Below are 16920 nucleotides of genomic sequence, written 5' to 3'. Positions count from 1 at the left end.
TAGATTTATTTCATAATACCACTTTTCAACGCAAAGTCTTTGTCTGTCAATGTTTTATAACTTTATTTATACACTTACAACTTACAGCAGGTTTAACTAGTGAGTTAGCTGTTACCACTGAACTCTACGGTCGTTTATGTTACGTTTACCACAGAGCAACAAAGAAGTCTCTTTCTGACATGCTGCCTTTTTTAAGAGAATCACTAGGTTACCAGGTTAAATTCAAGAACAAACGCGCTACTATCGTTAGGTTGGAAGTTGTTGGAAAGGTAGCATTTGCAATGGTTTATGGGATGCGTAGTTCCTTCACTCTTAAAATAATTATGTACACAGTCTTGTACCTTTGCCTTTTTTTCTGTTTTCCAATCTTTTTTTTTTGCTCCGAATCAAATGTTTTATGGTCACGATTCATCTCGTAGTTGGTTGGCTTGGTTCCAGGCTTAAAACTCTTTATATGACGATTTTCTTAAACATCAATGGTGTGAATGAACGGGAAATTTACTTCCGGAACCGGAGGCGTTAAAAAAGTGGGCGGCTACTGTTGAGCTCTATAAGCGACAAGCCAATTATATTGCGAAAAACAATTCAATAAAGGAATTTTCAAATAAAAACTGGTGGAATTACATCAAAATGACCTGCAATAAACTCTGTTATTGTGAAAACAAGCAGGATGAAATAACATTTTATAAAAATGAACTGAAATGTAAAAATTTGTTGGATTACTTCACAATTTCATGGTTATATGTCTGTATTTATTCATACAATTATGTAAATACATATATAATATATTATTAAATAAATAAAATGTCATATTTATTGAAATAAAAATAATTGTATTAAACACTTAGGGTTTCTGTATATGTCAAAGTTTTTATAGGCCAGTAAGGATATTTTTGCTGTTTCAAATATGCTGTAAGGAATGTTTTAAATGTTACCACTTTCATGCCAAATGACCAACAAAAAGTGATAATTTACATTCATAATTGGACCAATCATCTTAAGGTAGAGTGAGGCAGGTTTCACTGTAAAGTTAAATACTCAAACATTTTATATAAACATTATAATAAAAACAACATATTTCAGTAGTTTTGGTCAGGGAGAACCTCCGTAATGTCAGCAGTGGATAGGTGATGGATAACTGGATGATGGGTAATGAAAGGCCAAAACTGGAATTACATATACACAGTATTGGAAAACTCGTAATCGTAGTATGAATGCTTTTATACTATACTAGACTAAACATTACCAGCAAAGGGCAGAATTTGAGACCACATATCAAACCAATCATGGTGCAGTATGCTGGAGGTGGAGTTAATAAGACAGGCTTTTTCATAAAAGGATAGGGATAAGGTTAAAAAGAGTTAGACAGCAGCTGTTATGAAAGAAAACAGGGCATGCTAAAGAGCAAAGATTAACAGATCTCTGGTGCTGGGAGAAAGCAAGAGCAGATACAGAAACAGTTTTAGTAAGCCAGAGGCAGAGGTTAAATTAATCTGAAAGAAAAAGGGCAGCTTCTCATTGAAAAGGCTAAAAAATCAGTCTCAATAGCCTGAATGTAGAGAATGTAGAGTGTACTACAGGTCTGACCTCTTCCTCCTGTTTTACTCATGATTTCTCTCTTCTCTTCCCTCTTACACTAGACATGCATCTTTAACAGATATCAAACAGTTTTTAAATTCCATTTTTCCATTTAATTTCAATGGTTATTGGTATAGAATATACAAACCTGAGTAAAAATGTGTACAAAGTGTAGGAACCAGCACACAAATGTTTCAAACCACTAACTAGCAATGAAATGATCCTACATCCTCACGTAGTATCAATAAATTTACCTGCTGGCATCTGCACTTTTGATATTTTGCATGTTTTTGCTACCTCTCCATTTTCCTTCCTTCTTCCTGTACCTCTACTAACTTCCAAGGCACTCAATCATTCCATCATCCATTCCTGTAGCCTTACCCAAGGAACTGGGCTCCAGATGGCCCCACCTCGATGACCCTGCTGGCCAGGCCCTCGCCCTCAACCATCGGGGGCATGGTGGCCAGACGGTGCCTCTTCACCAGCCGGCACGTCACCCGCGTGGGCGCGCTGCACTTCCTGGGCGGGATGATGATGCGTAGGCCGTTGTGGCGGCAACCACGCATGGCTCCGCCCCTGGCATCCACCATGAAGCTGACCAGGAAGCTGAGGTGGAACAGGAGATATTTCCACAAATTAAAGACATTTATCATTGATCCCATTAAGTGATGAGAACATAGACACCAAAGCTACTTTGTAGATTATTTGCCCAAGTGCTAACACTAGACGTATCTCAAAAGCAGAACACTGAGAACTAGTAGCTGCCTGAAGTGGTTACTAATCCAAAATTCTATATTCATAGTGCTAATGTGGATGTTTTGTGTTGTCGAGTTGGAAGATTTACATGTTTTAAACTACAAAGGACTAAAAAGTTGTGCTTGAAAGTTCATTTTTGATTTTGGAAACAGCAGTTGACAAAACAATCCTCACTCACGGCCCATTTACTTGCTTGTTATGGATCCTTTGACCAGCCTTCATCAGGAAACAGCAGTTGAGTGGGGATTGTTTTGTCAACTGCGATATTTATTTTATAAAATCACTGGACATCAGATGAACCTAGCAACATCAGCTTTATGGAGTAAATCCATTTATATTTCTTTTACGTATACGTAAGGCGAACCTATGTAACTTTCGCTAAACAGCGGCCACTGTGGCCAGAAGTGACAATTACAGAATAATGCTAAATGTTAAGATGTAAAGTAACAGTAGTACAACTACAGAGCAGTCATAAAGTCAGTGAACTGACTCATTAAAGTCAGTCAAAGAGCAATATCTATCTTAAGCTAGCTAACATTAGCCACCATATGCTACTGGTCTTACCAGACCAAGTAAGACTGTAGCAGCAAAACCTCTGAGTGTGTTGAAAGGAGCAAAAGTGTGTTTTAATGCTTATGAATTCAACTTTTTAATTTGTAAGAAGAACCAGGTGGTAGTTTCTCTTTCAAAAGTTATATAGTTCCAAAAAGGTACCTGCGCTTTGAGGCAAATATTTGTTTTTATATAATATTTTGTTGAAGATGACAAGTAAATTAACAGGTTATATAACGAAAAACAAAACTAGAAGTAAAAAGTCAGTCATCTTACTTTCACTCATCATATTTTATAAGAATAGCCTTGCAGACAGCTTTTTTTTGATTTTGGTGTCTATTTTCTCAACACTGAATGGTCACGATCATCAACAGCTCAGTCTCCTTAAATCTTGTCAAGTTGCATTAAACTTGTTGACTTCATGGCTTGAGACTCTTTGACCTCACTTCCCATGCAAAGTGGCAAATACTGTCTGCACATGGATCACACATCTCAATGAGGGGGAGTATGGGTGTGATGATGTGACATTACAATTTGATACCACACCCAGTTCTAATGTGATCTTGCCCTGGCTTCAGTAAAGCAAACAACACCGTTTTTAAAACACACAGAGACATAAAAACACGTGTTATTGAATTCAGCAACATGACCAGTAAACTGTTAGAAGACAAAGACTGCTGTCCTCCATTGCTAAAACATGGTAGTAAATAGTGGTTTACTTCAATATGGCAAGAAAATAAAACTAACTCTTCTGATTGACAGACAGCATATCAATCGGACCATTTTTCTGCTTAAGGAGATCTAAGGTCATTTTCCTGTATATGGTATACAATAATACTTATTTTATGCCAAACTATCCTCACGCTAACATGAAACGTTGGTGGGTATGTTAGTGGAAATGCACAAGACATTGTATGAAATCAAGAAACATGTCCTTAACTTTCATCGCCTCTTTTTGCCCAGATATCCACAATTAAAGGTTTGTTTTCCTTAATTTGCCATATCACATGATCTGTCCATATGGAGACATCAACTCTGGGGCTCAGAATGTTGAACTAGGAGTATTATTTTACAGATTCAAATGATTTGACACATTGTACACCCAAAGAGAAAAGTATATGAGGCAATGCCTGTTCAGGACAGTGACACATACACCTCTCCACCAGGAGAGCACACTGTGAGGTGAGGAAGAGAATGACGAAGATGAGGAGGAGAATGATTCAACCAAGGAGCAGAAGGTCACCTGCTGTGGTCTCCATGATCAAGGCACGGAGAGGAATGGCTAAAAACAACAACCACATCAGACAGAAAGGAATCAAAAGTCAGGCAGAAACAATTCAGAATGAGAGGAACCCAGAGAGGACAAACAGAGCAGACATGAGAAAGTCAGAAGAAGGAAAAGAGGCAGTTTGTTGTGGAAGTCACAGAGCGGTCACATCGATTTTTCTAGCCACGATCTACAGTAACACATTCAGCAAGCGCCGATTTCAATCACTATTTACAGTACTTTCACCAAATATGTTTCACAAGAACCACAAAAGCATTTTTGCAAAATTGTGGGTTAATTATACAGTGTCATTGATGTTATTTCTGTAATGTGTAATTTCTGTAAACATGGACAGTGTTAAATGTAATTAAGTACTTGAAATATATATAGCAGCTCAGCTATCAGGACCTTGATAAGATTGAGATATTGATATGAACTTACAAGATGTTTTTAGTGTACAATATGCATTCATATATATTCAAACAGCTTGTCCATTTCATCCTGTGCCCACATATGTCTTCAATATGTTAATAATAATTCCCTTCAGTCTGACAGTGCAGTACCCACCCAGAGTGAATGGGGCTGAAGGATAAAGCCACATTGTCCAGGTTCTCTGTGCCCCAGCTCAGACGGTACGTATCCCTCTCATTCTCCCTGGCTAGTGACGAAACCTGGAGTCAAACAAATAAGCTCTTATTAGACATATACCAGCAATTATTGAATGTAGCTACACTAACTGAAGATAATGACTTTAAAATGCCCTTGCCAAAAGAACGAAGATTCTCAGTCATTTAGGTAATAGTGTTAGTACGAAGTCAGAAGCAACCAAGAAACTTCTCAACTTATCCATCAGGTTTCATTACTTCTATTGACTGGTGGTGAAACTCAGTGTCCCTGGGTTGACACCTCTGTGGGTCATTAACACACTGATGTAAAGGCTTCAGTAAGATCCAGATTTACTAGTTTATTCAAAATGTCTAGCAGAATCAATTTGAGATCTAAATCCAGATAACCAGTGCAGAACTTTAGATATAATGAATATGTAATCATATAAATCAGTGGTCAAATAAGTATTCAGACAATTTAATTAAGTAAAAGCACCAATACCACACTATAGAAATATTCCATTACCAAAAAAAAAAATCTGCATTCAAAATTTTACTTAAATAAAAGTACAGAATTATTAGAAAACAGTACTAAAAGTATCAGTTAAAGTACTCATTATGTAGAATGGCCCCTATCAGTGTTATTACATAATATTTTGATATTATTGGATCATTATTATTGATGCACTAACATGTAAGCAGTACTTGATTGTTGTCGAGGTGAAGCTAAATACTTCATATACTGTTTGGTCATTTGATCTATAACAGTTCACTGTATCTTACACGTTTTTAATGTAAAATATCGTAGAAAAGGTTGTGATTGGCGTGACCAAGGTGATAATACACTCTGATAGACTTTGGGCAGATTAAATCTCAGACCACGATTTCTGTTCAAAGAGGGGTTCTCTTTTTTCACAAAAATGGCTTCCTTGACGCCCCGTTCAAACCAACTCTTCTTACGGTAGAGTACCAACGGTACCAACTCTTCTTCTCTGTAATCCTGAGATAACTCAGGATTACAGAGCGCCGTGCATTTGCATCTAAAAGCTACAAACCACACATTTGAAGACAGTGAGGTGAAGATTCTAAGTAGAGAGAAGAGTTGGTTTGAACGGGGCGTCAAGGAAGCCATTTTTGTGAAAAAAGAGAACCCCTCTTTGAACAGAAATGGCGGTCTGAGATTCAATCTGCCCAAAGTCTATCAGAGTGTATTATCACCTTGGTCACGCCTATCACATGCTAATCAGGTACTTAACAGTGATGAGGTAGGTGCAGCCAGAAAACAATAGGCCTGATTACTGATTACTGGGCCATCTTGGAAACCATTAGGTCAGTTTCAGGTGAAACTAGCTATTAACAGATACTCAGGCAGATTCCTTCCTGAGGGCAGGGCTTATGTAACACAGAGTAGCTTAAATTTCCAGTTCCCGTCCCATTTTTTTTTCACAATTGAGAATGACTTCCGGATGGGAGCCGAAACGTCTTGATTCTGAAAACAGTGTCCAGATGACGACGACTGAAACCTTTTCTACGATAGAACACACCTGGACGAATGAGGGACTACACCGTCTTATTTTAATGTAAAATCTTCAGAGTAAGTGGTAACTATCACTGTCAAATAAATGTAGTGGAGTAAAAAAGTACAATATTTTCCTCTGAACTGTAGTGGAGTAGAAGTATAAAGTAACAGAATGTTTAAATGCTCAAGAAAAGTACGTCAAAGTGGGGCTCAAGTGCAGTACTTGAGTAAATGTTGCTTTCCCACACTGATACAAACTGCATCATATCAGAGATGTGCCACAATGACTATTAAGGCTAGAGGTGTATTTCACCTGCAGTGGCTGTGACCATGTTGACCATGTACTGTACCTGGTGACAGTTGAGCATCTCATCCATCATGCCTTCGTGTTTAGGGGAGTAGTAGCTGTGGTGGGTGGGTGTGAAGGACCTGTCAGAACTGAAGCAGAGAAGAAGAAAGCAGTGAAGCCAGTGAAGCTCAATGGTCATGACACTAGCAGAGATCACAGCAGGGTGGGGACGTTAATGAGGACTATTTCATTTCAGTTCCACAAACACTGTGGGTAAACGTCCTCAGGAAAAAACTGACAAACAGCGGTCAAAGTCAGTTGATGTGGACAGGAGTTAGTTGATTTGTTACCCTGGAGCTCATCGATTGTATGAATGTGACTAACTTTACATACATACTCTACATTACATACTGTTATTAAATGGGTGGACTCATTACACACAAATTGAGATTAGGGCTGGGTATTGTTCATGATTTTTAAATGTCGACAACAACTATGTTTCACATTAGTGTTGTCTTAACATGAACAACCTCATAGGAACATTGCCGAAATAATAGATTAACAGCAGAGTATTGTCTCACACACTTACATTTTACTAACAGGCAAATAGAACATAAAGCTAATTTACAAGACTAAGAGAGTGAAGAAGAGAATGTCGATGCGCTAGGTAAAAAAAACAAAAAACAAAGTCATTAGGATTCACCCTCTGGGAGTACCAACCAACACTGCCACCCCTAGAGCAGACGTCTAGTGTGGTTAACAAAACTAAATTATGATTTCAATCAGGAAATATCAACTTGAAAAATAGCAGAAATCAGTCCTAAAAAATCAATATCCAGTCCCAAGGAGACTGTTACTTCAGCGGTGCTGAAGATTTAAAAGGCCAGATATGTGGCCAGCGTCAGCACATACCTTTGCATTCGACTATGGAGGCATGAGAAGGAGACCAACGATGAAGTATGAGCAGGAGAGGTTGCAAAACACACACACATATACACACACATATGCAGATACAGGCAGTTAGTTGTTGAGTTTATTGTCCTCGACAGGAAAGGTGTCATAAGTACATACAGATATACTGTACACATACTGATGCATGATAAAGTTAGAACAACCATACACAGCAAATATCAGTCATTAGACAGGAACCAGATCAACATAGAAACAAAACGGGGATTTAGATTTTATAACAAGGATTATATGTTAAAATGGGAACAACAAGAGCTCCATGCTTTAAAAGTGTGCATGGAGCACAAGGAACAATTGTTTGCTCCATGGAGCAGATGAGTATTTGTTTGTGCATGAAGCAGATGGGCGTAAACATTTGCTTTGAGCCAGACGCAACCCACGCAAAGTTGCTCCACACTTCCAGGGAGAGTTTTAGTTAGTTAGTTTATCAAAGCCACATTTGAACCCTAATCAAATAGTTGATTTTTGAATTATTGTTCAAAAGTTGCCTGTCAGCTAAGTTAAACACGTGACATGCGAGTTTGATGTACCTGTCAGTGCGTCCCCCCTCCAGGCTGAAGCGGAGGTAGTTCATTCCATCCAGATACTGTCCTGGCAGGGAGTCGTCTCCCAGCTCCCTGAGGTCCTCGGCCCTCAGATACTCCCCTCCGTCACCTGTCATCGTGTCATCACCTTGGGAGAGCGGAGAGAAGGGTGGAGGTGAATTCAAAACAAACTGATTAAAGGAACACTGCAGGCTTGTGGGGCATCTGGTTACTGGTCAGGTTACCTTATGAACCTAGACATCAAACTATCCAAATGTAGCTCTAGTGCTAACATGTTAGCAAGAAATATGTTGAGCGATAAAAGGCAATTAGTATTAACTATTTCAGGTCATCTTCTGTAGAGCGCTCCGCAGGTATATGGAAACTAGCTCAGAACAGAGCATGAAAGTCCATTTTTAACCTTGGAAAACGTAGCTGGCAAAACAATCTCACCATCTAGTCTCACCAAATAGTAGTAGCTGTTCAGGAGAAGGTCAAGAATGAACAGTGTCTATTAAAAAAAAAGTATAAATATCTTAACAATATTAATGTCTTTAAACCAACATGGATGAGACGTTCTTAAAGTGCTCATGAGTGAAAGCTCCTGAACAGCTACTGAATGGACCTTGCAGTGAAACTGTTTCGTCTATCTTTTTTTCCAGAGCTTTCAACAGCTTCTCAAGGTCTTTATCAGCAGATGGAGTTTGCTCATAGAGAGCAAATTCCATCTGCTGATGAAGACTGATGAAGCCCCCTAAAAACTAGTAAATGGACCTTGAATTAAGATTATTCTGTCAACTAACTCAAAACAGTATACTCTACAGCCCGACCGATACAGGATTTTTGAGGCTGATACCAATATTGATATCTGGGAGTTTAGTGATTTATCGGCAGATATTCATTTTCTTCACACAACCCTTACCATAAATAAACATTTTTGATAAGGTTCCCTTAAATTAGTTTTTTCAACAATTGCGACCAAGAAACGTAATCTTATCTCTACTAATATGTACTGTCTTGTGGACAAACTATGGTGACACTGTTTCTAAACATGTCTGTACTTCAGTTTCTTGTCATTTACCGGCTGACATATACGCCGATTCGATTTATTGAGCTAATATTGGCTGATAAATCGGCCTGGCCAGTATTTTATATCAGTTTTACTTTACTCTGCTGAGCAAACCCTCCAGACTTAGCAAGCTTAGCAACATATGATGTTAGCATACTTACCATTTAGTTTCTCACTCCTGAGATAACGCTACAGGATTACTACAATACATTCACAAATTTTGATTCTAGTCTGTGCATAGTAGCAGTTAGCAACATTGTCTTTCTTTTCCCCCTGTGTTCTCACACCAAACAGATGCATTCTCTACAGCCATGTGTTATCTGCACCATAGCAGATACAAAGAACAAAGCTCTACCGCTGTTCTACTACTGTACAGCAGGCGGTAGCATCACTATTGGCTGCAGGTTAACCTGGGCCAAAATGGAAATTGGGGGCATAACATCACTTTTTTTCATTATTAACTTTTTTCATCTCATAATTATGACAAAGTTTATAGATAGTTTCTCATAATTATTAGAAACTATCCATAGTTTTTCCAGAATTATATGAAACTACCTGATAATTCTGAGAGTAAATATTAATGAATGATGGCTGAATTGCATTTAGCTGCTTCAGTTTCAGGGTCCTGGTATTGTGCATGCTGGCTCAGTGTAACACTGTCACGGCTTACTGGGACACTTGAATAGAACAGAGCCATTTTTACTGTTATTAGTAACACCTGTGATTTTCACTATGACAAGTGAAAATGTCTGCTGTGAAAAACAACCATTCCGCTCAGATGTTGTTTGTCAGGTAACACGTGGCTGAGAGTGCAGCGAGCGAGGCTGCAGCCATGTGATCTTGTGGTAAATGTAGGAGCTTTAGTTGTCTCTGGCCCAGGTCTGGCAGAAAGCGTTTTGCTAGGCCAGCATAACAAGTGAAAAACGTACTGTAGTTAGACAGAGATGTTCTGGTGCCATTATACTGGCTACCTGGAGAACGAAGAGCGTAAGAAGGAGATAAAGCAAATGTTAAAATAAAAAATATCCCTCAGTGAGTTATCATGATCATGTTTAGTAGAACACAGCTACAGGAAGGTCAGGCATTTCAGGCACTGACTGTTTCCCTACTCCTTCTCTTGAACTCTCTCCTCAAAGTAGGTCACTGCTGAATTTGAAATGAGAAACAAAACATACAATCCACTAATTATGCCTATAAAATACTCACTCTGATTCCAAAGTTGCCCTCAACTATGCAAAAAACCATCTCTGGGCTATTACATCAAATGAATCTTGTCATACTAATGCTAACACCCACTTGACACAGCTAATAGAGCAGAGCCTGAGTGGGGATTAGTTTAGTAGCATTCCAGGGAGTCAGTATTTCCTAATGTATTATTGTGGGGTTGGGAAAAAGTGACAACACTGTGGGTAAAGTCTTTCAGGGATTAGTTTTACTGTTGTATTTGTCTCATTGCTTTGACTTTTTCCTACTTCTCTAGAGGATAAACATTTTCACTACAAAGTGTAGCTTTCTACAGTCCAGCACTTAAAAGAATAGTTTAACATATTGCAAAATAAGTGTATTTGCTTTCGATTGATACCACTCTCATATTTGTACATGTAAGGAGCTGGAGCTGAAAGGCAATTACCCTAGCTTAGCATAAAGACTGGAGGAAACAGATAGCCTGGCTCCCTCCATGTAACGCCCCTTAAAACCACATTTCTGTTTGAGATACAACAAATTACAATTTGTTAGCTTAACATTTGTTTGTAGGTGTAGTTTTGAATTTTGGACAGTCAGGCTAGCTGTTTCCCCTTTCTTTATGCTAGCTAGCTTAACTCCAGATCCCTACTTAAGACAATGACATCTTTTTCTACTCAAATTTGGAAAGAAATCATATAAGTGCATTGCCCAAAACTATTCCTTTAAATATACATCAGGAAATTATGTATTAATGCTTTGAGCCACACTGAATTTCTAATAAGAAGACCCTCATGAGGGAAATCTTTTAGGCTGAATTCAACTTCTACCGCTTTCTCCGTGTCACTGGTATCTAAATATCATATTGCAGTTAGTATTATAGCATTTAAAGGTGGGGTATGCGATTCAAATTCAGCAAATATCTCCTCACTGTCTGCTAGCTGTCCGTTCAGTGTGCGCGCTGAAAAAACCTCTGGTGTGTGTACACAGCCCTGGTTCTGTAAATTGGAAACACACAAAGTGGCTCGGACCGAGCCACACAACACTTTTCCAGCCATGATTTGTGTGTCAGGTAACGTTAAACGACTTGCCCACGGACATTCAGCTTACTTTCTAGTTTGCCGAGATCTGCTGTTGTTCTGATGTTAGCTACAGCAGCAGGAGAGTTGTGAGTATCGCTGTCTGGAGCTGCTGTGCTAGCTCTGGGAAACAGTCTCGTCCTCTCTGGCTGTTAGCTTCGCAGCAGCAACTGTAGCGACAGTTTGCTAACCCACAACCTAGCTAAGCTAACCTAGCTAATGTTAGTTACATTAGGGCGGCTGTGGCTTAGTGGTAGAACGGGTCGTCCACCAGTCGGAAGGTTTGCGGTTGTGTCGAAGTGTCCTGGGCAAGACACTGAACCCCAAATTGCTCCCAAGGGCTGTGCCTTCGGTGTGTGAGTGTGTGTGAATGACTATTTAGTTTCTTTGGACTGATGAGCAGTTAGCATCAGTGTATGCATGTGTGGGAATGGGGTGAATGTAATATGTAGTGTGTGAAGTGCTTTGAGTGGTCGTAAGACTAGAAAGGCGCTAAGTACAGTCCATTTACCATTACATTACTTGCTGTGTCACTGTTTCTGATTTCTCCAGAATCGCATACCCCAACTTTAACCAAACAGCACTTGCCACAGGCTCATTCACGATGCATAGCACACTACCCCACTCCTGGTTAAATCAGTACAGCAAGTCCTCACACAAGGCGCCGAGCTGAATACCTTCCATATCCATGGGGTCGTCTGACAAATCATCATCATCAATGGATCTCAATGCTGTGGGTTGACAGCACAATCATTCACTACCTCCTAAAATCCACTAATGTCAGAAAAGGCCTCTGACCTCTTCTCAAAAGGGAGACAAAAATGTGGGCTTAAAATAGAATAGGGCTAAAACTAAAGTGGGTTTTTTGAAGTCTGATACAGATGTCAATAGCAGATATTCAGTATTGACACACTGAAAATTTTCCTGCTAGAAAAAAACAACATGAAATTAAGAGTGTCAGGGTGGGAAATCATCTAAAACAGTAATTAAATGTCTTGTTACTCAGACTGCAATAGGAGCTAATGAAATCTACAGTACTAGTTTGGTTAGCAAGCTCCTTAAAACTGCATTAATCAATAAATTTTTTTGCCCACTTGGGGGCAGCAGAACAGATTGTAAACATAATATCTGACATACAGACGGGGGACAAATGAAAGGACAAAGCTGAATAAAAGAGAGGAGAAACAGATCAGATGCAGATGCTTCGGTGCAGCAGGGCTCACTGAGCGGTTTGGCGAGGATGAAAACGATGTGAATAAAATGCTGCGGCCTTTCCAGTCACCAGGTCTCAACCCAGTTTCACACCTGTGGAAGGTTTTGGACCAACGTGTAAGACAGTGCTCTCCACCACCATCTCCATCAGACCAGATGATAGAACAGATCTGTGTAGTGCCGTCTGAGACTGTCTCTGATGCTGTCTGTCCTTTTGCTTGTGTCTCTCTCTCTCTCTCTCTCTCTCTCTCTCTCTCTCTCTCTCTCTCTCTCTCTCTCACAAAACCTAACAAAGCAGCTGTGGACGGCCGCCCACCATTGAGTCTGGTTCTGTCCGAGGTTTCTGCCTCTTAAAGGAAGTTTTTCCTTGCCACTGTCGCCAAATGCTTGCTCATGGTGGGATTTGTTGGGTCTCTGTAATTAATAGTAATTAAAGAGTCCGGTCTAGACCTGCTGTATAGGAAAAGTGCAGAGATAACTTAAAAGTTAACTTCTCTCTGCAAAGTGAGATAACTTCTGTTATGAATTGGCGCTATATAAATAAAATTGAATTGAATTGAATTGCTTGTGTTTCTCTCTACCTGCTGTACTCAGGTCTCTCTTGATCTCGATGAGAGGACCAGATTAAATAAAGGTTGTATATATACATGAGGGAACATCTTGTGGAGGAGGTGTTCGTCCCTCAAGTAGAGCTCCACACACTTGGCAAGGAGCCCTGAAGCTGTTCTGGAGGCTCGTGGTGGCCGGACTCCTGGGTGATAATTCTCTATTTGTCATTATGCACGGTTTATATTTCACATAGTCATTGTTAATATAAAAATAATTGATTAGTGCATGTTTAAGGCAGGGTGAGGCAGATCTTTCAGATGTGTAAAAGTTCCCTACTAGCAGTAATGGAAACATATTCACTAGCTGTTGTCAGGAGGGAACCTGTCTTGTATGACAAGCACTAACCAGTAAGCTAATTTGGGCTCAACCACTAAGTCAGAACATAACACATAAACAGGGCTGTGTTGTGGGGCAAACAGTTGACCTAGTTAATCTAACTCATCCACAGTGTTGTTGGACACATGGCTGGAATAGCGCTGAGAGATCTCCTTCCATTCGAGGGCTACATTGTGGGTTAATGTTGACAGGCTCTAGTGTACAACCTGACTCACCCTCTTCATCCGAGACATCCAGCACTTCAGTCATGGTCTCTGGCACGTTTAGCTTGTGCTTCTCTGTCACCGTCTGGCAGCATGGGAGGAAAGGGATCCCATTAACCGCAGTTCACACCATACACGCAGCTGCCTGTTCCTGTTCAAAATTCTCATTTTGGAGGCTTGTGCTAGTGTTGAAATAAATGTCATATATATTTTATACTGAGAGGTGCTTCTAATATTTATCCTCATTGATATAAATAGGGTGGAGAAAATATCAGAAAAAGGGTAGAGATTTCAAGCTTACACTCTGTAAGGGTTTGTATGGCAATGTAAAGTAATTGTACATTAAGTAACTCCAAATGAGTCCTTAGTTTTTATTTATATGGAAATGAAAAGGAAAAATCAATCATAAATCCAAAGAAATGTATTTGGCAGACAGATCGATCCAGGAGCATTCAGAAGCACTGTTCCCTCCATTGAAGCGTTGCTATAAAACGTCTAAAGATATCTACATTAAATTTGGGCTAAATCTAGTTGACTATGTTATACATGGCCACTGTTTAAACTGTATGTCAGTGATTGTATTTGAATGTGTAGTTAAATCCTGCTTCACATAAAATATAGTCATTTAAATACTGTTGAAACGATGATTATAGGAAACTAGATGTCTTAAAATCGTTTACTTTTTAACTATACTTTATAGCCAGTTTTTTCAAAAGTGGTAATAAGAGGATGATGGCACTTCAAATTGTCCTTTAATTCCCATTTATGTCAGCTGCTTTGAAGACAAGATGATCTGACCGAGAGCGTGAAATGGCAACATGTCTCCTGGTGAGGTACAGTGTTTTTACTTCCTGTTTTACTTTTGTGACTTTTGTGAAGTTTGCTAACATTAGCCACCATAAGCTCCTGGTCAGGCCAGACCAAGTAAGGCTGTAGCAGCAACATTTCTGAGTGTATTTATTTGACCAAGGGTGCATTTTATTGCTTGTGAATTTTACTTTTCATTTATAAGTGGAAGAATGGGTTATTTCTTATTTCACAGCGCACAGTTGCTGTTTTAAAATGGATGCTTACATGTGTTTTGTTCTGCCACACTGCTCACGGGGCTCTAAGCAGATTTGCATGTTTTGTGCAATAATTTATCGCATAATATCTTGTCAATCATTTGATGGTTAATTATATTAAGAATATTAACTTTGTCAGAGCGTAAGGTTTGTTTTCCACCTGTTTTCCACCAACACACATTTCCATTCCAGCACACATTAGCTGCCTACAACATAACCTTGAATTTTAGATTATAATGGGAATTTAATTTGAGGTTACTTGTTGTGGGTGTGTGTGACGTACCGTTGTGGTGGTAATGATCTCCTCAGTGACAACCCTCAGCGTGTCCACCACAGAGATGTAGCCCAGCCTCCGAGCAATACCCAGAGCAGTGTTACCATTCTGGACAAGAAAGCACAGTGACTGAGATGTGTGTCTGGCTATGTATAAGCGTGTGTGTGCGTTTCTGTATCTGTTTACATACCACAGTGATAGCGTTGGGCTTGGCACCGTTTTGCAGCAGTACGTTAATGATGTGTGTGTTTCCTTGCTGAGCTGCCTGGTGAAGGGGAGTGTATCCATTCTGGGAAGGAAAGAATACAGAAGATAAAAGTGAAAAAGTTAAAATCTTGATATAACAAGATAAAATATGTTGTTACAATAAGAAAAGTTTCTTATCAAAACAGAATAATTTGGTGTGTAGCAATATGGGGAAAAGATGTCATTATAATATGAAAACATCTTGTTATAACGTTAAAAAAGATCAGAAAACTTTCTCATTATAATAAGAAACTGAACAAATATTAGATTTTTAGACGATGCTGTACTATTATGACTTAACAGAAGAAGCAGCGTGTTAGAAATAATAATAGGGAAATACAATAATAATATAAATATTAAATAATGAAGGTTAAAAATGGTACATGTAGAGCTCAGATAGTAATGATTGTCTGGGCGCTAACATTTACTTTAGTTTCAGTACCTTGGTCTTGGCGTTGACACTGGCTCCATTCTGAAGCAGGAAGTTGACCATCTTGGCGTTACCATAGTGACAAGCTACAATGAGCGGGGTGTATCCCAACTGCAAAACAACAGCAAATCTGTTAGAATTCTCCAGTCATGAATAACACAAAAAAATACAACACTTGCATTTATGAAGAAACATTGTGAAAAATGTTGTTATAGAAGATGATGATTTCAGCAGAATGGGAACTTTTTAAATAATATTATCTTATAACCAGAAGGCGTTAAGATAAATGCAGAAAATGGAAAAAGATCGTTGATACTTTGGTCTGCTGGTCGAGGTTGGCTCCGTTTCTGGCCAGGATCTCGGCAACAGACACTTTATCCTCCTGGGCTGCCAGATGGAGGGCAGTCAGGCCACTCTGCACGAGGAACACACAGAACACTTACTACATTCACAACAGCCAAATTCAGACCACATTCTGTCCATCCTTTCTTCAAATAAGCTAAGGCAGCTAATTTGACATTACAAAGAAGATTTCTATTATAAATAGATAATATTTTGTCAAGGGGCGGTTTAAAGTGGAATGCCCAAAAGCAGACCTAAAACGTGTCAGATTCAGGTCTGGCTAAGATTTCATTACTTATGGATTCTGTGATTAAAGATATTTAGACTTGGCTGGTACAGTATGTGACTGTTCTGTCAATTACTTGATTTTCCCAGTGATTCAATAGTATTCAGACATTCTGTAGTAACAGTAGCAAGGCACAATAGCATAGGTGAAACACTCTGAAACACTAGCTGAAATGAGTTATAGCCTCTCATACTATGTCACACTAGTCGTATAATTAATGCATTGTTACTCAAAATAAATGAACTTTCCCAAAAACATTTGCTTATTAAGGAAATTCTCCTTGTGATGTTGTATTGCTCAAATCCAACCCAGGTTTCTACAGTACCTTAGTTGGGACATTGATCTGGGCTCCCTTGCTCATGAGCAGGGCAGCCATGTCTGCGTGGCCCTCCTGGGAGGCCAGATGGAGCGGAGTGACACCCTGCTTGGTCAGGATGTTGGTCTCGGCTCCGTACTGCAGCAGCACTGTGGCGATATCCATCTGGTTCTTCTTAGCCGCGATGTGGAGAGGAGTGTAGCCATTCTGAGT

General features: G+C 39.4%; 1 protein-coding gene across 24 annotated transcripts in view; it reads right to left on the bottom strand.

Annotated features, from left to right (window-relative positions):
• Positions 1–16920, bottom strand: part of ank2b (ankyrin 2b, neuronal) — a 249205-nt gene that overhangs the window by 39025 nt on the left and 193260 nt on the right. For 14 of the 24 annotated variants that reach the window (XM_044182976.1, XM_044182975.1, XM_044182970.1 and 11 more), the window contains 13 exons: positions 16717–16914; positions 16080–16178; positions 15776–15874; positions 15278–15376; positions 15097–15195; positions 13762–13834; positions 12067–12120; positions 8066–8207; positions 7479–7490; positions 6628–6715; positions 4721–4824; positions 4130–4168; positions 1960–2184 (listed from right to left, as the gene is read on the bottom strand). In XM_044182976.1, the coding sequence (XP_044038911.1) occupies positions 1960–2184; positions 4130–4168; positions 4721–4824; positions 6628–6715; positions 7479–7490; positions 8066–8207; positions 12067–12120; positions 13762–13834; positions 15097–15195; positions 15278–15376; positions 15776–15874; positions 16080–16178; positions 16717–16914 (1331 nt within the window). The remainder of the gene's footprint in view (positions 1–1959; positions 2185–4129; positions 4169–4720; positions 4825–6627; positions 6716–7478; positions 7491–8065; positions 8208–12066; positions 12121–13761; positions 13835–15096; positions 15196–15277; positions 15377–15775; positions 15875–16079; positions 16179–16716; positions 16915–16920) is intronic. The other 10 variants (XM_044182968.1, XM_044182977.1, XM_044182984.1 and 7 more) reach the window with 5 other exon arrangements.

This window comes from Siniperca chuatsi, linkage group LG22 (genome assembly GCF_020085105.1).
Source record: "Siniperca chuatsi isolate FFG_IHB_CAS linkage group LG22, ASM2008510v1, whole genome shotgun sequence".
Lineage (NCBI taxonomy): Eukaryota > Metazoa > Chordata > Actinopteri > Centrarchiformes > Sinipercidae > Siniperca > Siniperca chuatsi.
This window is presented reverse-complemented; position numbering and strand designations above follow the sequence as displayed.